General features: G+C 35.4%; 3 protein-coding genes across 11 annotated transcripts in view; 2 read left to right on the top strand and 1 right to left on the bottom strand.

The window, feature by feature from the left end:
* The first annotated feature begins 1,013 nt into the window (after positions 1–1,013).
* Positions 1,014–2,024, top strand: LOC139771450 (ATP synthase membrane subunit K, mitochondrial). Of its 2 annotated transcripts, XM_071704235.1 has the most exons (3): positions 1,014–1,214; positions 1,323–1,428; positions 1,526–2,024. In XM_071704235.1, exons 1-2 carry the CDS (start codon positions 1,140–1,142, stop codon positions 1,398–1,400), a joined length of 153 nt encoding a protein of 50 aa, XP_071560336.1. In that variant the 5' UTR covers positions 1,014–1,139; the 3' UTR covers positions 1,401–1,428; positions 1,526–2,024. The 2 variants fall into 2 exon arrangements, with proteins under 2 accessions (XP_071560336.1, XP_071560334.1); XM_071704233.1 differs by lacking the exon at positions 1,526–2,024 and having other exon boundaries at positions 1,323–1,487.
* The window catches only part of Fmrfar (FMRFamide Receptor), a 53,201-nt gene continuing 32,735 nt past the window's right edge, over positions 1,976–22,441 (bottom strand). For 7 of the 8 annotated variants that reach the window (XM_071704225.1, XM_071704226.1, XM_071704227.1 and 4 more), the window contains 5 exons: positions 18,030–18,320; positions 16,994–17,458; positions 13,287–13,555; positions 12,845–13,034; positions 1,976–6,544 (listed from right to left, as the gene is read on the bottom strand). In XM_071704225.1, coding sequence (XP_071560326.1) covers positions 5,915–6,544; positions 12,845–13,034; positions 13,287–13,555; positions 16,994–17,302 — 1,398 coding nt within the window. In that variant the 5' untranslated portion in view covers positions 17,303–17,458; positions 18,030–18,320 and the 3' untranslated portion in view covers positions 1,976–5,914. The remainder of the gene's footprint in view (positions 6,545–12,844; positions 13,035–13,286; positions 13,556–16,993; positions 17,459–18,029; positions 18,321–22,441) is intronic. The other variant, XM_071704232.1, reaches the window with a different exon arrangement.
* The window catches only part of LOC139771448 (uncharacterized), an 84,119-nt gene continuing 80,617 nt past the window's right edge, over positions 18,940–22,441 (top strand). Inside the window, exons 1-2 of the mRNA XM_071704222.1 lie at positions 18,940–19,354; positions 19,676–19,702. The gene's annotated coding sequence lies outside the window, so the exon portion shown is untranslated. The remainder of the gene's footprint in view (positions 19,355–19,675; positions 19,703–22,441) is intronic.

The raw sequence follows: 22,441 nt of genomic DNA, 5'->3' as shown, positions 1-22,441 counted from the left end.
CTCTTGGTCGTCTCTCTACTTAGTTGATTATATTTTCATTTATTCTACTATTATTTTGGGCGATTAAGTATATATAATCCTACAATTAGATCAGTCATTATTGTTACCTGATTAAGTATGCCTTAAGTAATAATAAGAGCTGTTTTTGTAATTTTTATATGATGACAAGATATATGATGAGCGTAAGAACTGCTGCAATATATTTGGTAAAGAAAAGCTAAATATATCGTTGAAAAAAAAAAAAAGATTTGCGATGATTATTATACCCATCTGTGTCAACCCAGACAGCATGCATGTCCAAAATCGGGACACAAGACGTCTTTAAGATATCTTTAAAACGTCTTATGATATGATATCTAAAAGACGTCTTATGTCTCGATCTTGGATACGATGCTGTCTGGGAAATATCCTGAACATTAAAAAGGTTCTTATCAAGTGCCTTTTTTCTGGAAATGAAAAAAATATTTAAATGTACCAAGATTTACATCAAGCTGTTTTCTCATAATTTAAGGAAATAGTTGTTGCTGCGCGTTGCACAATATGATCTCTATATTTTTTATAGTAATATTTAAATTTTATATTAAATGTGTTAGAGAGAAATATATAATTATCGTAAATACTGTAAATAGTATAAGGTAAATTTTAATCATAAGTATAATGTCAATATAAATGATTATCATAAATATCACAAGATACAATACAAATGACCATCGTAAATATTATAAGATAAATAATATCATAGCATAAATAAATAATTATTATATTATAAGATAATTTATTATAAATTATAAGATGATAAATTACATTAAATCGTAATTTCATAAATTGACGAGAAATCTCGAGAAGGTTAGAAATATTGCTGAACAAAATCCCAGAAATTTGGAGATTGTTGAGTTTTTTGCAAGCAATATTTATAAATGAAGATTCTCTCTCGGCGAGAATTCTTTTCAAAGACAGGAAGTTCAAGATATAGATATCTCGCGATCCGCTGATCCGCTCTCGATGTCTCGATATATCTCGCAACATGGCGTCCAGCGGACGATTACGATCGAAGCGGAGCGAGTTCGCGGCACGACGACGTTCCGCGATCTTTCTGTCAGAATTTTTGCGTTTGGAATCGAATTTTCCACTGTGAAAAAATGGCCGAGGGCGAAGAGAAGCTCACGGGTTTGGCGAAACACTTCAACAGCCAAACCATGTACGGTCGGGCGAACGTAAGTGTGACTTAACCTTGAAATTGTCGTCGACATTTGTACGAGGCTCGCGACGAGTTTCTTCATTTACCTACGAATGGATTTTCGAGCGCCCGATTTATTTTGCAGGTGACAAAGGCGACGTACGCTGGTATAGGATTGATCGTCTTGTACTTCTACGTGAGATCGAAGAGCAAAAAGACGTAGCTCGTGGACGGGTCCGCAGTCGCATTATGTAATAACGATACGTATGCCGTGTCATAATATTCTTCAAATAAATGTAGTCGAAAGATCCTTTTGTAAATCTATCTCATTCTTGGTGCTCGTTCCAGTTAGTCCGTAACTGTCTAATGGCCACGGATAACCGTTTGCTAAGAACGTAATGTATGACATTCAACAGTCGCCTTTGATCAGGAAAGTGGTTTCATATTTGTTGCTTATTTTACTGAAATAAAATAGAATATAATAATAGAAGGTGAATATTAGATAAAACAGAATGCTGACAGAAGAGAGAGATAAACAGGGTACATTTAATCTCTATCGTATACTTATATTTCATCATATGTTTACTCCGTTCCTGTTCAGTTAATATTTCGAAAGCTGTGATTTAATCTTGTTTAATTCATCACGCCTTGTTCAATGTTTTAAGAGATATATACAGATATAACTATATTGGTGGAATTCTAAGCAGAGATACTTTGTAAGCTTTCTCCTTGTTGGAATGTTGGTCTTGTATGGATTAACATCTTGTTACGAGGGATTGAATAATTGTAACTCATGCATCGATTGTGCGAATTTATTTTATGTACAATAAAATTGATTGAAAGCACATTTGAGTGGTAAAGAGGACATCGTTTACACGAGTGGCGAAATGTGTTTCTAGCTGCGTTAGATTATAAAGAGGATAGAGGACTAGATAGAGCGAGCTACGTGAAAACAAATGTTTACAATATGCTTTGGCAATGGAATAGAGGTATTGACCGGAATAAAAGCCTACACATATACAATACAAGGATCACAATTTTTTTTATAAAAGAAAATTATATCTAGAATTCATACATATGTCTCAGTTTTTATTAAGTGCTATAAATATTTCGATTTTCATTTATTTCATGTATCATTAGACATATATAAAGGGAAAAACATAAAAGGGCGTTTAATAATTTAAAAAATTTTGGAATAAATTTTACATTAATATCCTTATCTAATTAAAAATACACAAATCCGTGCAGTTTTTCCCAGCCATTCACTATTTAGTATTTGATGATTCCTATGTTATACCTATTTACAAGAATGTCGAGATAGCTATAGGATATGATAAACAGCAAGATGGATTTGTATAGCGTATATACAGATCATATATATTATGAGTATACATATTTGTAATGGATTTGATAGAAATTTCGTGACTAGAATGGCAAATCTCTTTTATCGTATAGTTACGAGAGCGTTTTGTTTCCCTCTGTTTTTCTTTTTAAATCTAATTTCTTCCCTTCTCCCTTTAGCAAGAATATGTTCGGAAATTGTTAAGATTTAAATTTAATTTTAATTTAATCTTACAGTATCTTATTTTGTACAGTTACCCGTAAACTAAATTACGAATTGGACAGTGCCACTAATTTATTGGTATTCTCTTATCGAGTAAAGAGTACCATACAAGCTGTAAATAAATAATTTTTTGCAGCAGGGGAAAAGAGAAGTATTTAAAGTTAACATAGATATTATTTGATAAATTCGTAGATAGAAATATATTTACAATCCTTAAATTAATGTCTAGTTTTTAACGATTCTCTATTTATAAAATACATCTATATTTGCTCGCGCTTATACGATGAACGTTATTTTTTCAGTGCGAATATTATATTGCACGCTATCCGTGAAATTTAAAAGGCTAACACTTATATTTTGAGTATTCAGCTAGGAGCACAGTTTTCTTTGGTTAAGCTATAGTTCTGACGTTTTTTTTTCAGCGTATTCATTCTTTTTATTCTATTTGAATATTGTTTTTTTTTAAATTTATACACGCGAATGAAAGGAAATATGTACAGTATATATGTCGTTGTTTCGTCTTGTAAAAATAAATTTTAAAAAATATCGTGAGTTTACTGTAAGAAAAATATAGGAAATTGATCTTATCTTTTATTATTTTATCGAATCATTCTCATTTTTGATAAAGTATATAGCCGTCTAAATCACCCTAAATTTCAAACTATGCTTGAGAAATATCTGACAAATTATGAAAGCTTCTAAATATTTTTTAAATTAAATTGAGTCTTCTTCAAAGTGGCATTTAGAAGCAGCATTTTTTTTTGTCTTGGGATTTCAATAATGGGAACATCCTTCTTCGTCACTGTTTGACTGTCGGTTGAGGTTGATCAGTATTCAAGTTTCAAAGAGCAATAGTTCGAGAATGCAAGATACAGGATTCTCCGCCGCCAGGACAAAAGTTCTCCCCGTGGGAATGTCGCACTATTGGGTTCTGTACTTCTGACTTTGAAATTCGATTTATTTTCTCCGGAGAGCTTTAGTACGTGACTGACATGCTCAAAGTTCGCGAAACGTTCTCGGTCCGAGTTAGCGGATTACTTTCAAAATTTTTTTTTCAAGGTTACACTGTAGGAGCGTAACACTTCTCCAATGAAGTTTGACTTCCGGTCTTGAAACCTTTTGCTGGCTTATCTCGCTTACAAGATTTTTTTTATTATGTTCATCTAAGTTTTATAAGTTTTTGCGTAATATATAAAGGATGCTTAGAAAGGACGTGCTTTTAAGCACCAGATAGCGAAGAATTAAATTAAATGAAAATGGGATGATGGCGAGAAACGATTTAAGAGTATTTCAAGACTGAAAATTAAAGAATTTGACTAAATTAAGATATTACGTTATGAAAAAAAAACCTGAAATCTTGCTCTTTATTAATGTTGATTAAATTTTTGTATCTTTTCTCCAAGCAAATTTTGTTGCGTAGCTCGGAGAGGATAGAAAATATGTGAGCTTCAAGAAAATATGTGTCTGATGCTTCTGTTTTAAATTCTTATCAAAAGTATAAATAGTCTGTTTGTATTACATTTCATTTGAAACATAGCCATATATAAGTTGTTCATAAAATTTTATTTTGCTTTTTTTATTTCAAGAATTAAAGCAAAATAAGATTTAAGATTATCGTGGAATTATAATATAATTTGAGAGAGATTCCTGCCCTCTTGCGAGAGGCTTCTATCCTTATTCTAATAAATATGATTACATATATTTATTTATACATATAATAGCAACATTTTTTAAAATTTATTAGACATTTAGTACAATCTTTTAATTGTCAAGATATTTAATACTAAAAATTAAGAATTTGTGATAGATAAAATCCGAGAGTTCTGGAAAAATTTTTTTTTTCAAATTTCCCTTATACAATATATTATTTTGGTAAAATTTAGAACTGTGATACGTATTTTTATTTTTGATTATTATTACTTCTATCGCGAGTTTGCTTCAATTTTGATAAGATATTTCGTTTGGTATACTTAACGTCTTTTATCACGAAAAAGGAAAATCTTTTTGCTTAATCTATCAATTTACGCTTATATTAATCTATCAAGCCAATGTCGCTATATGCGTCTTCGACGTACAATAAGAAAACTCATGTTCGGGGATGACAGAAGCACTACGCACGAGTGACTAGCGTAATCAAGCGGCTGCTTAACTTAAAGTATTCAAAACGGCGGCGCTAAGATTTAGCATCAGTTTCTTTCTTTAACATTCGACTAGATCGCCCTGAAGCAAGATTGAACTTTCGGATCGCTTGAAAGATCATCGTTGCAAGCAGACTTAGGTCTTTCTGAGCTCTTCCGCGATAGGAAGTGCGATAACTGTTATTCTTAACGATTCTTTTCCTTTATATCGAAGCCGTGCCATCCCGCAGGATTACCACGTTCGAGCGTAAGGATTGGTCCGAGCTCTTCCCAAGGGTACAATAATATCGATTGTCCACTGCAGCGCTGAATCGTCCCATCTTATCTTTACACCTCTCCATCCATTCTGATGTCCTGGACATTGAAACTGCTAACCGTGGAAGCGTATACCGCGGGAACGTATACGAAAGCGTTAATATCGATTCGCATCATTGATCATTCTTCTTCTATCTTCATTCTTATTCTATCTTTTCTTTTGCGGATTGTCGTAATACCCTGCTATAGGATTCAGCAGGATTCTTGATTGAATAATGAAGATAAAGAATAATTCCATTGATTATTATCTATTACGACATAAAATAGCCTAGCTATTGTTCGTCTTGCTTCTTCCGAATGTCTTTTTGCTTCAATTTCGGCTGGTTGATATTTTAAATAATCCAAAAACATTAGATAACAATACTGATTATCTTTTACATCGCTTTGGTCCTTTTTGACATTCTTTTAATTGGATGACTCATCAAATTCACAGACGAGAAAACGCAGCAAGCTATAATATGTACATACATATTATAGAACATGAAGCTATCATTCTTTTGTTCCATCAGTTCTGATCAACCAAAGATCTCGGCAAGCAATTAAGACACACCGTTGATTTCTCGCAAGATAACATATCAAAGGACTAGCATTTGTTGTCCATTGGCATTGAAATTGTCATTTTACTTTTTTTTCCACTGCTTCTAAAATCAGTTCTTGACGTTTGATTAAAACACTTAGCAGACTTTTAATTGCATAATAAGCGCGAGGAACGGTTGTCCATTACAGGGTGGAATCGCCGTTCTCCCTCCTGTTCCAATTGTTCCGACTGTTCGACGTTCTCGACATCTGACTAGGACTTCGCGTCAGATTCTTGCCCGGATAATAAACGCAGGAGCCGGGGCTGACTGGTCTGCCGCTCTTCAGGCTCTGCTGCCTGGTGCCGCCGTTGGATATCTTTGTTCCGTAGATGCAGTTGTTCGAGCTGATGGTGTTGGCGCGTTTGAGATGGCCGTGCCTGACTGAGTTTCTCAGCTCGATGTTCGTCGTATTGGTGACGATCGATTCGTCGTACGTCTGGAACTCCGGACTGTCCCGACCGGGCACGAACAGCCTGGACGAGCAAAAGAGCTTGAGGAATATCCTCTTGAACTTCCGGCCGAAGATGACGTAGATAATGAAGTTGATGCTGCTGTTGATGGTCACCAGCAGATTGCCGATCTGCACCATCAACTCCGGCGGATCCCCGACGAACGTCTCGTGCGCGTTTGTGATCATCGGCAGGATGTTGCAGATCAGGAACACGATCACCACGCACATCAACATCGTCGCTAAGCCGATCTCGCGACGTTGGTGACGTGACAGCTGCTGCAGGTCTCTGTTCGCCTTTCTCACCTGAAAACCGACGTACGCCTAAAGATATATTATGAGAGGTAAACCAACATCGTTATATTATAAAAAGATATCTTTCATTAATTTTTTTTATCTTGAGTTTTTACGAAATATGACGTAAACTGATTAATAAATTTTCACTTATAAAGTAAGCAATTAAATTAAATTAGTTAATTTGAGTTTATTCTTATCGAGAAATTTAATATCTTATCACGCGACACAATATTCATTATCGCTATAAAAAAACAGCTTTCTACATTTATTTGCTTCAATAATAAATCTTTTATCGCCTTTGATATGAAAAACTAAAGTTCTTCGCTTCACGAAGAAAGATGTATTTAATAAGCGCCAATGGCGTTCTTTTAACGAGAATTACGACGGTATATTTACTCGTCTCGCGAGACTAATAATACGGAATTGCCGTATTATAAGTTCTTCAAGAGTTTCGGGTAGACACTTTTCCGACGTTAAATTCTCGAGTGTCGTTCAACGGTGTAATACACGGTGACAAGTAGAAGGTCATGCCGACTCCGGGACAGCGTGGAAAAAAGAAGATCGACCGGCGCCTTTGAAGAAACGCGACTAATTACAGGGCTGATGAAGGGTTAATGAGCGGGTTCTTGTTTTCTCGGGGTACACGATGAAACAAGGAGCGCAATTTCCCGCGTAAACACAAGAGACCGTTGGAAAAGTTGGTACTAAATAAATACATTCATTACGTATAAATTGAATAGAAATTTCAATTTATTATTAAGGATGTATTACCTATACCTTCCCAGCCAAAAGTACAGTAATCTGAGAAATCCAATTATATCGGTTGTATGCATACTTTAACGGCTTACTACTATTTTTAATATCATAACAAGGACATTAATGTTACTGATTTCAGTGATTTTAACCAGTTTTTATGATTATTAACCGCGTATTTGTAAATATTCTTAAGGATGTATGTCCGTTCAGTCAAAATAAAGGGATCAAGCTGAAATTTACAGAGATTGTGCACTTATATGTCCTAAAAACCTGTGTTAAATTTCAGATCGATTGTCTGACTCGTTTAAAAGATATTAATTTTTTAAACTTAAATTAACTAAAAAACAAAATTAAAAAATTAATATCTTTTAAACGAGTCAGACAATCGATCTGAAATTTAACACAGGTTTTTAGGACATATAAGTGCACAATCTCTGTAAATTTCAGCTTGATCCCTTTATTTTGACTGAACGGACATACATCCTTAAGAATATTTACAAATACGCTGTTAATAATCATAAAAACTGGTTAAAATCACTTAAATCAGTAACATTAATATCCTTGTTATGATATTAAATAGTAGTAAGCCGTTAAAGTATGCATACAACCGATATAATTGGATTTCTCAGATTACTGTACTTTTGGCTGGGAAGGTATAGGTAATACATCCTTAACAAATTAATTGAGTATTATAAACTTTACGAAGGCTTTTTTCAAAATTTCGGAAATTCTTATAAAGTATAATCGCAACTTTTAGATTGTTTATTACCAGATTCTACTGATATAAAATCATCTTTTAAATAATTTAAATAAATTAATCTTCTGCGTAAAACACGTACTTTTTGGAAATAAAACAAAGAGTTTGTGAAAGGCCTGACGTATTGAAATTACGTAGTTCTAACAGCGCCTTCGTGGCGCAATATAAAAAATGATAATAGCACTCTGGACATATTGTAGCTACTGTTCACTTTGCGGCGAATCACATATTGTTTCGACGCGAAGTTATGTGAAGCACATTGTGTTCACAGTGGTCCCCGGCGTGACGTACCTTTAACCGTGCCTGACCTGCTTTTTTTTCGAATTTACGATCGTTCTTTCAACAAAGAAAAATATTCCGCGACGGAACTTGTGAAAAACCGGGTGTTTTGTCCTTCAATTCAGTCCCGAAAAGACGACGTGAAATTTGCAATGTGAAAATCATCGCGATATTTCAAAGATATTTGTTAGATCCTAAATTAATGTAGCAAATAGGCATCTAGTTACAAAATTCTGATATTAGACATCAATAAGTCGGAAGATATTTTGAGAATATTATAGGCCACCAATTATCTGACTTTAAGTTAAGAGACGTTAATAGTATTTTTTTTTATGTAGAATGCTCAATTTCCCTTGTGTTAAATTTTAATCATAGACTTTGATTAATTTAACGATTTCTTTGTGACAACAATATCCAAGATCGTTTTCGAAATACACAAATGATTGACGATAATGTTCATTAGCCTAATTATATTCGTGTATCAATTATATTCATGTCGATATATAGAGGGAGGAGAGGGAGGGATTAATAATTTTGAATTCTAAAATCTTTCTTTCTTTGATTCTTAGATCATAATTCTTGGTACAAAATGTTGCTATATTGTTTTGTTTAGAGAGAAATCTTAGAATCTACTTCACAACTTTGACATGAGAATTCGACATGATCTCTCTCTCCCCTTTCTCTCTCTCTCTCTCTCTCTCTCTCTCTCTCTCTCTCTCTCTCTCTCTCTCTCTCTCTCTCTTCTCTCTCTCTCTCTGTGTGTGTGTGTGTGTGTGTGTGTAAGAATTGTCAATATACTTGTGATTGCCCGTGTCTCTCATCACTGGAATGTTATTCTACACCGGGATCCTCATGCGATAACATTTGATCGGTCGTAGAGAGAGGCAAAGGGGGGACATCAACAAGGCCGTTCGATTCGCGCAAAATTCCCGAGCTTTGCGCCCGTCGCGTATATTTCACGTTCGCATCCCGCCTCGCTGTTCCCGATACTTGTTCCGCGGCTTCCAAATTCGCCCACGCCGTGCTCGGGAAACGCGGTAAGAAAGCGCTGAATGCCAAACGGGCTGCGATATTTTACTACCGACGCCAAACGGGGCGGAACGTAAAAGAAGAACGCCTGGGATTCTCGTGCGCGAGAATGATTAATCTCGGGATTTCGGTTCTGGATTTTTCGGGATCTTCCGAAAGGCAGGGATATAACGGCGTGGCTCATCCGAAATAATTACAAAGCAGATTGAGAAGTTGCAAGATAAAAACATGACAATTACATTACGGGTGTATCTCAACAGAGCACTGTGTTTGTACATATAACGATTGACATATGCGCGAAATGAGTGGATGCATTGTTTATGACATATGATTTATAAGGTGATGAAATATGCAGTTTATAGGCAACGGTCCCGATATATTAATCATTTTCACAATGTATCCCAATATATCAAACATAGTTTAAACTAAGCGGAAAGCTGTGCATGAAAGCATAACAATTGCATTATGTCGGGCATCAGAAATAATTTGCCAAAATCGATAATGATTTATGTAATAGTCATAGACTAAATAGACAAAACTAGTTATGAGAGAGAGAATTAGACTTGTATATAATTAATGTTTAAAATATACATGTTCATTATAACAAGTTTCGATTTTTATTAAGTAATCTAATTAATTAACCACGTTGGAAAAACTAAAGTAAATAAATAAATATATCTATTTATTAATTAACTTGATTGTTTAATAAGATACACAATATATATAATAGAAAAAGAAAGATACACGAAATAGTAAGAACAAAATTCAAAAATTATAAATCAGTCTTCAAAATTTCGAAGAATTTTGCAATTTCGCACCACGAATTCCTATCTATTTATATCGGCTCGTCTTTTGCATTCTTCTGATTTTGCGGTTTGCGAGAGCGAGTTGCGTGGTTGCCTGCTAAAACAATTACGACGCTGAAATGGCAGCGCTAATTATCATTAAGACTTTACGTCGTTCCGGCGGATTATTATGCGCGTCGCGTGTCGCCGAATTGCCTCGGATTACCGTATCCGGTTCACTCGGTACCGCCCGGTACCGCTCTCTTCGCGCGAGCGTCAAGTTATTAATGAAATTATTATCCACGAGCGTATACGTATATGCCGAGACGAAAACGCGCAATGCGGATCGTATCTCCTTGCGAATGTTGGGTCTTGTAAATAAAGCGGGGCGAATGTCCTTAGCTGGCGCAAACGTTTGTCTCAGCTCTTGTTCCTCGTCGGGGCGTTGAGTCACGCCTGTCACCCCGTCGCTCGCGGAACGGATGACTACACGGGCTATCTTGATCTCACAGAAAATTACTTTGAAACTTTGTTTCCTTTATTGTCGAAAGAATATAAGAGGACGCGATTTAAACGACGATTTATATATTTTTCAAAAGCTCATCGAACCAGATTTCTAAAATAAATAAGTTTTAGCGCTAATATTTTATTTATTTATTTATCGAGAGCATTCATATTTGTCGCGGTTTTTACTTTGATCGACAAAGGCGAAGGCATTCGCTCTTTATTCCGTTCGAGGTTTTCTCGTCATTTAGTCGCGGTTTGTCGACGGGAAGAGAAACGTCAAGAGAGACTGCAAAACTTCGCCCAGGAAGTAAGAATTTCAAGACGAGATTAAATGGCTTCCTTTCATTTGCCGCATGAGCATTTCTCATCGGAAACGCGCTTTTCGTCCGCGTAAAGTCTAGGGAAGTTGTCCCGCAGAATATGTCGGTGAAAATCTCATCCTAATCCCGGAATTAAGAGCGAAGTTTATAGACGGTAAAGTTTCGCGATAAGAGAAAGCTGAGGGAAATAGTTGGTCCTTCGACAACCGGCGCTTTGTAATTTCGGACCTCCCGAGGGTTGAGCGGATTCAATTCGACCCTGCGGCTAAATCTTATCGTAAAGGATATTATGCGCCCCGATATTGTTTGAAAATGCATATCACGTACTCGGAAAAACGTATAAAGTTCTTATCTTGGAGAAATCATTTAAAATCGCGAAGATAATTCTTATATCAATCTATATCGAGTTTTAGTTATCGTCCCAATTTATATTCTTCCCATTTTTCTCGCCAATTAAATCGTACAGAGGAAAGGTATCTCTTACAAAAAAAAAACATTTATCTTATAGAAATTTTTAAAGCTGCAAAAGTAATCTTTATTAATTTACATAAAATTATTTATGTTATATTAATTTCTATTTTTCTATGTTTACTTTTTAATCCAATTAATTAGAGGAAAGCAAGATATATTGAGACCTGAAATTATTATTCTAGTTTTGATATTGAAACTATTATTTCAGATAATAAGTAAAAGAAAATACGACCGTACGTGAGACACAATCAAATTAAAGGGAAACGCCGTTAATCGGCCAGGACTTGATGCCGATGCTTAATAATATTATTTGAGTGAATTTTACGTACGATTCTTCGCCTTGGCAAACCACGCGCCGTTACTTTTGGACATAACGCACTGTTGACAAAAACCACTGTAGAACAGCACCAAGATTCGAGACTGCATTATGTCCGAAAGTAACGGCATGTGGTTTGCCAAGGCGAAGAATGTATCTACGTAAAATTCACTCAAATAATATTATTAAGCAATCAAGATCCAGACGGGTTAACGGCGTTTCCCTTGAATTTGATTGTCTATTATTTTAGCTTTTACCGATTTTATAATAGGTACTGCGTTGTTATTATTATTTATGAAATTGGTTTGCAAAAATTGTTTCGCAAATATTTAACGCATGTTAACTTCCGGCTGCAAATGTTTCACGTATTTCGTCGAAGAATAAGAAAGAGAGGAGAAGGAGGATGATATTGCTTATGTCTGGAGCTGCAATAAGTGGCACGTGCGAGGGCAGCCGTCCGTGAATTTCGCTGCCCCTGTACGTGCCCGCGAATTCTAAGCATGTGCACGTATATCAAAGAGACTTATACACTCTGAATACACTATATTGGTTTCGTCGCCCCGGCTTATTATTTGTACTTTTATGTCATGTAGGTAGCGCGAACTTATTGCGGTATCGGCCCGATCACCCTCTCTTCCTGCTCCTTTGTCATGACTTATTGCGAATTCTAAAAAGAAGTTTTAATAAAACGGAGGTAAAATCTGGGTAATGTTAGTTCTATCGGGGAAGCTCCGCTGACAAGCTGCTCGATACTTCACGGTTAATCCGGCTCGTGTTACATTTTGGGCTGTCAACGTTTTTTGCTATGTTTCCAATTTCGAAATTTGACGATCACAGACGACATTCTTGCACAATAAAATAGTAGACTGTTTCTTTAATTTCTCTTATCAGTTTATTATTACAATTTTGCAATTGTTTTATCAGCTCTGTATAATTTATATACCCGAAGTAAATTAAATTAAAAATAAAATTCACGTACACGCGTGCGAAGTGAAAATTTTTTCGCGAGGTATATTATTTTTCCATAAAAATCCATCACCGTGCAACATTATTTTAGCGAAATAATCCGGATTTATGACGATGCTGAGCTCTACTCATATTACTCACCCGTCGATAAATGGCCGTATTGAAAATTACCAATGCGATGAACGGGAACATGTAGTACACGAAGAAGTACATCCAATTGATGTACAGGGTGACATAATGCTCGTTGCTCCTCAATTCGGTTGGTTTAACGCAGTACACCGTGATATTATACTTCCAGTGCCTCTCGCTGAACACTTCGATTTCCCAGAATCTAAGTAAATTCAAAAATTAATTTCTCCATTAATTTGCACAATAATTCCAGTCTTTCAAATACTTCTTTCGTCTTTCTCCTCGCTACGAATATTTTATATCGTTTCAAACAACACGAACAGATCAAAGATTAACCACAATTATTTTAATTAAAGCTTTTCCTTTTTCTACTATGTACTAATCTTATATTCTTATCTTATCTAACGACTATAGATTGAGAGAAGACACGATCAATGTTAGATCGATTACTCACTTAGGTAGATTGTAAATAACGGCGACGGTGACTATGACCAGCACTGCCACTTGTGCCCGTCCGTAAGTGCAGAAGGATCTGGCTTTTAGCGGATGACAGACCGCGATGTATCTTTCTAAAGTCACCGTTAACGTCAGATACACCGTTACAAATTGGGCTATGCAAGACAGCGGATACAGGTACTTGATGGTCTTCGGATAGACGATGAACTTATAGTCGAATAGCGCGCCCGTATACGTGTAGATTGCCGGTAATCCATAGATTAATACCTATAAATGCATAATTTATAGATATGATAAGGATAAAGGAGCTTCTTATGTAATATATACTATGAGTTTTCTTTTCTGTCATGGCATTCGTTCATATTCGGCTTTTTATTTTTAATTTTTAATAAGCAATAAAATATATATAAATTAATAAAATAAATTTGCTCTTATAATTAAGTACAAAGTAAATTTTTTCGTTGTTTATTGGTGTCTTAATTTGTGAGGTATTAAAAATATCTCTACAGTTTAATCAAATTGCTCTTATCAATGTATCTTGTCAAAGAATATTTTGTTTTAATTATTTTACTTTTGCAAATATTATTTTTAGAACACGTTTCCGTAAAAAGAATATGCAATGTTTTTGACTATTATTTATTGTAAAGTGCAATTATTTATAGATGTGTAGCGGTTTACGCTCGCGGCATTTGATTGATGAATACCTAAGTAGTTCGTTAGTAAGGGAGAGTGCGAAGTCAAGGGAGTTTGGTTCGAATAATTAATTAATAACCAGGTTGGTTTGTGTAATGTGGCCTCGAGAGGGTTGACAGGATCTTGCGTACGAACATTCCACCCCCCCTGGCTCATCTCTTTTATACCGGAAGATCCTGTTTACCGTCACAGCGTCAGTCTTGACTTTATCCGCGAAAATGCGAAACCGCGTAACACGTGGTAACTTATTTACATAAGCTCGACATGTGATCCATATTATTTCACGACATCCTGGCAGGCCATGCATTTTCGATGACAGTAATTCTTTTCCTCTGCGTCGCGAATTTATATTGACAAGGATTTTTAGGGGGATGATATGTGAAATTACCCTATAAAAAAGAATAAGACTTGATACGTGACATCTGCTCTTTTTGTTATATCTTCTATTACTGCGCGAAACTAGAATTTTTAATAGAAATTATTTTCAATCTCAACGTAAAATATTTAAAAAATAAACCTTTTCCACGAATTTGGTTTACTTTATAAATTTTTTTTCAAAATTTAATGCATATTTCATATAACTTTTTTAAATACATATATGAATTTGATTATAATTAAATACACCATAATTTATTCAGTTTATTTTTACTGGCTGGAGACTGAATATACGCAATTTTTCTGGAAGAGAATTTTAAAATTAAAATTTTTAAATTTAATAATGCAAATTACAAAATTTGCTACCACTATCTCTTCAACGTTTCTCATCAACAAGTTTCCTTCTTTATATTCGTTTTGTATTTATATAAAAAATTTGGAATCACATAAACGTATGTAAAAATGCGAGAGTGGAGATAAAGATATAAATTACATGTTTAGAGAGAAATAGCTGAAATTATATGAGATAAACCGGTACGTGCTACTGGGCTGTATTAAAGAGAATTTATTTTAATGAAAAGCTCGGCTATGTCGGAAATTTACGACTGTGAAAAACACGGGATTAAAGGTAAAATTAAAACGAGAGGTCTGCAGCTGATTTCTACGACGAAGGTATTATGACCTGTGGTGGGTATGTTTTACGAAAATTGAATTTCAATATTTAACACTTGTCATTAATCTTTTCGGATCCTTAATTACTTCGTTTTGTACGGCGAAAATTAATTAATTGTCAAATTCAGTATAACGAAGGCAAATACGCGAGAATTTCGCATTTTTAACTCATTAGCGAAAGAAACTGGTACAAAGAATATTTAGAATAATAGAAGAGTACTCTTGTCGTGTGCAAAACATTAATTGAATTTACGAGATTAAATTTCTTAACAATAAGATTTAATAATAAACAAATCAATTTTGCTGTCAATATAAAGCTGAACATTGCGGTTTCTTAATCTCTATATTAGATTAATTTATGTTCAGAAGTCTTATTATATTTTCTGGCTTGATATTTTAAGTTTAAAGAAATTTATACTATACTATTTTCATCAAATTCCAAATTTTTTTATATTTAACATTAAATATAAAAAGCGACTCTTGAATTAAAACTCCAAGAATTAAAACCAAGATCTGTCTAAAATTAAATAAAGAATAAAGTTTTGCAATATATCTGTAAAGCTTAATTCGTGAAAGACCATTTTATATTTCAAAATTACTAATATTTTAACATTGAAATAGATTTGATAAGCGGCGCTTTTCTGCATTTTGTCATCGCGCGTTTGCAGGATGATTCTCTGAAATATCCCGTATATTCGGCAAAGAGGATTAAACATGTAGTGCCTGAAATGTTAACTCGTATCACTTTCGACATGAGCGAGCTCGGTTGTTTCGAGAGCTATTGTTAATAAAAGATAACGGTATAACAAGGCGTCGCGATAAACCTTTCGAAATGCAACTCAATGGGTAGAGAACGATGCGAATAATGCATGTTCTTTTTTTCTGAAATTTTATCTGGTGCGCATGATTGATCGGCAGCGGCCAGACGCGACGACGGTAAACGCTGGGTCATTCGATGGCAATTACGAGGCGTTCCACGATCCTATTGAAAATCGTTTTCTGGTCATGTGTGCCAATTAAACATTGATTTTCCGTTCTGCGGGTCGCGATTCGTCACACGTTGCATCAATTGGAATCGCGAAGAGAAAAGTTACGTTTTTGAGGAGACGTCTTTAAGTTTTACAAATAAATCTCATAAAATATACGAAGGGTGGGAAATATTTGCATATATATTGTACTTAATTGAATTTTATAAATAAATCGTGCGGAGGCATACATGAAATATTCATCGTATCGTTGACCGTAATATAAGTAACCCTATTCTGATATTACATCACGAATGAAAGGTATTTTAATTTGGTTCGTTATCTCTTTAAAAAATATGAGCGGTACATTTTAGATAAATATAATTTAAAAATGTTCAGGCTAATATGTAAAATAATAATATCCGATATATAAATGATATAAATTAATTTGATAAAATCCGTTGTTCTGTTTAATAAAATGTCCTTACATTTGTTCCCTTTAAAAGCCTTTAAAGCGAAAATTTTAATTTTGGTACAATAAAAAACTCTTTCATGTTATTTCTTCATAATAAGGGCAAAAAGTAGCTCGACCAGCCCACTAAAGTAGCTGTTAACTTTGACCGTTTCTTTTACATTAAACGTGCAATATTCCGCAGCATTTTACGATCCCGCACAATAATTCTACCGTATAAAATAAAATTTAATTTCGGCATTAATGTGAATTCATAAAAATGTTCACGAAGTTAAACGAGGTATCAGCATGTTTTCCTTTACGTAATTTCGAATTTTTTTTTAAGTGCTAAGAAATAAAGCGTGCTATAAGCAAAGTACAATTTTTCGCGTACATTAATCATTCTAGTTCTTTGAAGATTATATTTCCTGACTTTTAAAAAGTGCGCTTTTTACGCTTTTACATAATTTTTCTTTCCCTAAAATTTAAATGTATTTATTTCATTGGCGTAGAAAGTGCATGATGTAAGTATAAGAGAGACGCACTTACCGCAATAATGATCAGTACCGTGTCACATCTGGCCAGTCCAATCAGTAGATAATTGATGGACGACTTCATCTGCGGCCGCGACAGGATGATCATCGAGATCGTGTTGCCAAAAATCCCAAAGAGACCGATCAGGTTGGCGAATATGCCATAAATAACGAAGACGGCCAGGCCGTTGGTATTGACCGGCAGCATACATTCGAACAGCTGCTCGTCGTTACCGCTGTTATTGATGTTGCTGAAGTTTTGCGTGAATCCACCAACATCGTAATAATTGTAAGCGACCGTCGTCGTCATCGAGCTTATTTCCATCGTTCAACAATTTTCTATCACTTTGTACTGCCCCTTTGATCCCGCCTCTTTACGTTACCATCTTCACCCTCGCGAGCTCCTTATTCCTTCTGCCTATCCTTTTCTTTTGCTTGTCTTCAATTCTGGTCGTCGAATCTTCGCACTCTTCGAGTTCAACTGCGAATCATTCATGTAATTTTTGGTTTGATTATATCTTTCTTTACCGTGTTGGCGCAAGCTAATGTGATCCTTAAATATTGTCGTTTCTGTCATTTTTAATTGGTAACAATTAGAAGCTAATAGGTGCCATTATTAAAGATATTAATAAGCTAATAAATTAAAAATTATTCGATAAATACGATATTTACGATTTGTAGAGTTAAAAGCGAATATATGTTTCAGACTTTTAACATTATAGGATTTTTGAGATTTAAAAAAAGGAAACGGGTGCGATTCAACGTTACGCTAACATATATCATTCGTCTCGCGTACATTACTTGACTTTCAAGATTCAAGACGTAATTCTGTTTCCGTGTATATGTAAGAGCTTCGTCACTTATGTATAACCGTTAACGTTCTTTCCGATTGATTGAATTTTTGTTAGAAAGAAGTCGGGGAAAATGTTTCGTTCGTCTCAGTCAAGCGATTCGAGAGAGTCTAAAAGCTCAAGATCGCTAAAGTTTCTTTTATGAAGAGACGTAAGATTACAAAAATTTATCACAAAAAAGAAGAAAGAACTAGCTTTTACCTTTGTCATCAAATGTCGACTTGACGGTTCGAGCTCGCGTTGCCTTTCGGAAGAGTTTGAAGCGAGCCCGGGTACCATAACGTTCCTCGTCGTTCCTCTGCCCGATTTATCTTGCTCTGTATATTATCCTCGATCGTGTTTCGTGAAGAGAATCGGATCAGCTTTGTCGTCTCCGTATAGAGAGTTTCGCGTAGAGGCTTTTACGATGTATCGCTGTTTTACGACGAACTGCGAACCGCTTTGCCATCCGAATCCTCCGTCGCAGTAACTTGAAAGGCGGTAATCCGCGAACTGAAAGGGAGAAAATATTGTTAGATTTTTAAAAAAGCAGTTTAAATGCGTTTTCTACGAGTTAAATGAGATAGATATTTAAAGATTTAAATTAAACCGCCGCTGGAATAACTAAGAAATACAGTACCGGTCAAAAGTATTGCATCGCTTATGGGAAGGGAAGTCGTTACTTTAATGAAGAATTATAATGAACTTATATAACAATAAAGAATATAAAATTTTATTTTAGTACTGTTATTTTATGCTTTGATAGGGATCCTTTGAGAAAGAAACAATGATTTAATTGCGTTGTTTCTCATTATAGTCAACGATAATATGAAACAACAAAATCAAAGCATATAAAATAACAGTACTAAAATAAAATTTTCCAACATTTATGTACATACGTCTTTCTTTATTAAAGTAACGACTTTCCTTTCCATAAGCGATGCAATATTTTTGACCGATACTATATATGTGTACCTAATATCGTGGAATCATGAGCAAGGATTATGGTAATGTAAGTAACCGTGAGATTTATCGATTTTCAATATTATTCTATTTTATATAATGTCGAGGAGTTCCTTATTCTTTCCTTATCATTTCGAGCGTTCTTCATTAATCGTTGCAACTTAAAGTTTCATTTCAACGAGTGTGAATTCATCATTGTTACCGAGCAGAACAGTAGACATACTGCGTAGTTACATTATTATTAATCGTTCATCGCAGCGTTTCGTAGGTAGGTACATCCGAGCTTTCGGGTAGGTACCGGACTTGTTTGCAAACAAACATGGTCGTGTTTATCCAGTTATGTAAATAGCACATGTTATAGGAAATCGGCACAGTATAACATTGAAGCTTTCTCACGTCTCAGTGTGTATTGGAAATCGCGACCGAGCAAGTCGCGTGAGTTCGTCAATTTAAAACCGAGGAAACGTACATTTTACACGACGGGATATTGGCGAGGAATAGCAATTGGATTCACCGATCGAGCTAATTGTTCTTCGTTCGGGAGATCTCCCAGGCTTCGCGATTAATTGGATCGGCCAAAATCGGTACAAAAATATGCTTATTTAAGAGAAGAAGACGTACGCTAACAATAAGTTATATCAATTTAGAGGAAACACTAATTCGATCAAGACTACTAGATTTTGGTAGCCTAATAATATTTGCGTAAAATTCTTCGCCTTAGCGAATGTACGCAAATATTATTGAGCTATACCAAAGTCCAGTCCTGACCGAATTGGCGTTTCCTTTACATCTAAATTGATTTTGATTGTATATCATAGCGGCCGTGTTTCACTTATTATTATTGTTATATTGTTTCTGTTTTTGATGTTATAATTATTTACGAATTCACTGGTGTCTCGTTTCAGGACTTTCAACTGCCTCCTGATCAAAAGGTAAATATATTAAGCATGGCATTACTGAACAGTTTAAGTAAATTGCTTCGGCGTTGATTAAAGTATAATTACGAAAAATATATTTTTCTCCCTTATACTCGCCTATTATAAAACTCTCGCAGTTATATTCTAGTAAATACATTCGGAGATTATGACGGAAATAAAAGTAGATAAAGCCGTTTACGGGCGGACCGTTCAAATAATCGTCGTGTAAATAGAAACTGATTCTTTTTTCTGAGCCCAGCGATCGTAACGCGGTCACATAACGCGGGTTAGTGACGTAATTACATGCTCTTTTCTACATGTTCTGCATTAATTTATCAGATTGTATGTTTCATAATCTCGGGGATAAAATCGCCGGGCGAGAATCTTATTTACGGCGATCGTGACGGATTCGATAAGGGTACGATTACGTGGTTTGCGACGCGTACATTTACGTTTGCATATGTGCATCGCAGGCACACACGTATGCGTATAATATAAGGACACAAAGGGCGCATCTTGCGCGCAATACCGATTGTATGGTTCTGCACGGCAGCACGGCTGCTGATTTCATCGACGACGACGTTCACGTCCGTTCGAAGCGATCTCCTACGATATGTGCGCGACGCATCTGCATATCGGCAATTGCGGTGTACCTACCTCCGATTTCCGCATCACCAATCGTGCGTGCGGTTACGGTTTTCCGCGTTTCCGATCATCTCCGTTTCAATTTGCAACAATGTCTGCCACCGTTTGTATCGCATGCAGGCTAACGGAAACGGCTGTAATCATCTTTGCAATCCCTAGCGTCTAGTTTAAGCGAAAAGGCTTCTCCTTTAATAGTATATCGATATTGTTATTTCTTATTTAATTTCTGTTCGGTTCTGTTTAAAATTTCTGTAAATTTTGTTTAAAATCTTGTTTTCTTATTTAATTAGTAATAATAATAATAATAATTTTATTAAATGCAAAAAATATAATTATAGAAAAAAACAGTAAAAACTATTAAACGCGGTAGTAAAATTTATTACGAGGTGCAGGTGATATGTTGATTCAATTTCTAACCTGAGTAAATAATTAATATGTATATATTGTATAAGTATATATTAACGAATATACAAATGCACCATTAATAGCATATAAATAACACGAAGCAGCTTACAAGCATGTGTATTTCTGATTTATTTCTAGTGTTCAATATTTATTTAAGGCAATATTTTTCACATTACCTTACATAATATGAGGGATTTTTTATAATTTTTAAATTAATCTAATTGTAAGAAAAATTTCACACGAAACTTTGATTTTTTATATATTGGTTATAATATATTAGTTCCACACGAGAAAAGGATTTTTTCCTCATAAAAATAGATGAAAATCTGACACGTGTGCAATCGTTACACAATCCGCTTACTCTGGAAAGTCTCATAAATGTCTTTTGACATTTGGAGCAAATTGGAAGCGCGGAGATCAATCTTGTAGATATTCCCTATACTACACGGATGTTTCTCGCCTCTTCGACGTTCAGATCACGCCGACTCCGGGATTCACCGTGGGGGTCCAAATAAATACTCAATTGTAAATTACTCCGTGCCGCCGCTATTCGCGCGCGTGTCACTTAAATGACTTAAAGACAAAAACCAATTTGCTCCGGCTGATCTATTCCCGCCGGGTGGTCGACGAAATGCCCGTCGATCAATTTATTTTTAAACGCTTCTTCCCCGTACATACGTGAACGCGAAAAAGTTATGCGAGTCGGTGTTTCTCGCACATCGGGGAGGGGGAGGGGTGGAGAATCGGACGAATATCTTCTCTGCTTTTCGGTCTTGGCACGTGTCGACGTCTAGGAACGCCGAGATGGCTGGCCACCTCTTTGATAATGTTGCGTAATAGCGATATTTGCGCGCGTCCGAACAGAAACGCCCGACGTATTCGCACTTCGCACGGGACATGCGGGATACGCGGATGCTAGAATTAATTCGCAGTAATCGAGTGTCCGTTGCACCGCGCGTGCAATTAGCGTGCCTGAATTCGCAACGTACGTGCGAATGTTAATTTACACTCAATTTACAGAAAAAGGAGCGGCTCTATTAAATATCGTGGCTATTAAACAAATACATCATATCGTTATTTCATAGTTGTTGTGTACAATATTCTTCTTACGTTAGTGAAAATTAAATGTTTTATTATTTGTAGATTTGTTATGTTAAGTATATCGGATATATTTATCATATTTTGCGTGCATGCACACATGCGAGGAGAGAATAATATTCGGGATTACCCTGATCTCCGAAATTTGTCCCTTCAGTCTAATGGCACGCGCGTGTCATGCCTTATTTCTTATGCAAAATATGTTACACATCCCTTCTCCTCGACCGAGAAACCGGGAAGCAAAAAAAAAACACAATATTTCTTCGCTCCATATATATAGAAGCTGTATTCAGACCGGGCTCTTCTTCCATTGCGAGCCCGTTCAAGTAACTTCTTAGGTCACATTTTTACCCTCGAATTTTTTTATTCTGTTTTCCTTCAACTGTATTGCGTTGTTGTCGGAAATAGCATTTCGCCTTTTTGTGAAGCCACTCTTTCTCGAACGAAACGTACTTCACGTGATAGTATTGGAACGACGATTTATATTATATGTGTAGCAAAAACCGAAATGATATTTCTGTATGATAAAACTTTTAGATTACACCCCTTTCTCTCGAAATCGGAAAATTTGATATAGCTTTCTTCCAGCATTTTTATACAGTTCCG

The sequence above is a fragment of the Temnothorax nylanderi genome, unplaced genomic scaffold, assembly GCF_030848795.1.
Source record: "Temnothorax nylanderi isolate EJ_2023f unplaced genomic scaffold, tnyl_v1.0 TNYL_tig0039_pilon, whole genome shotgun sequence".
Classification (NCBI taxonomy): domain Eukaryota; kingdom Metazoa; phylum Arthropoda; class Insecta; order Hymenoptera; family Formicidae; genus Temnothorax; species Temnothorax nylanderi.
This window is presented reverse-complemented; position numbering and strand designations above follow the sequence as displayed.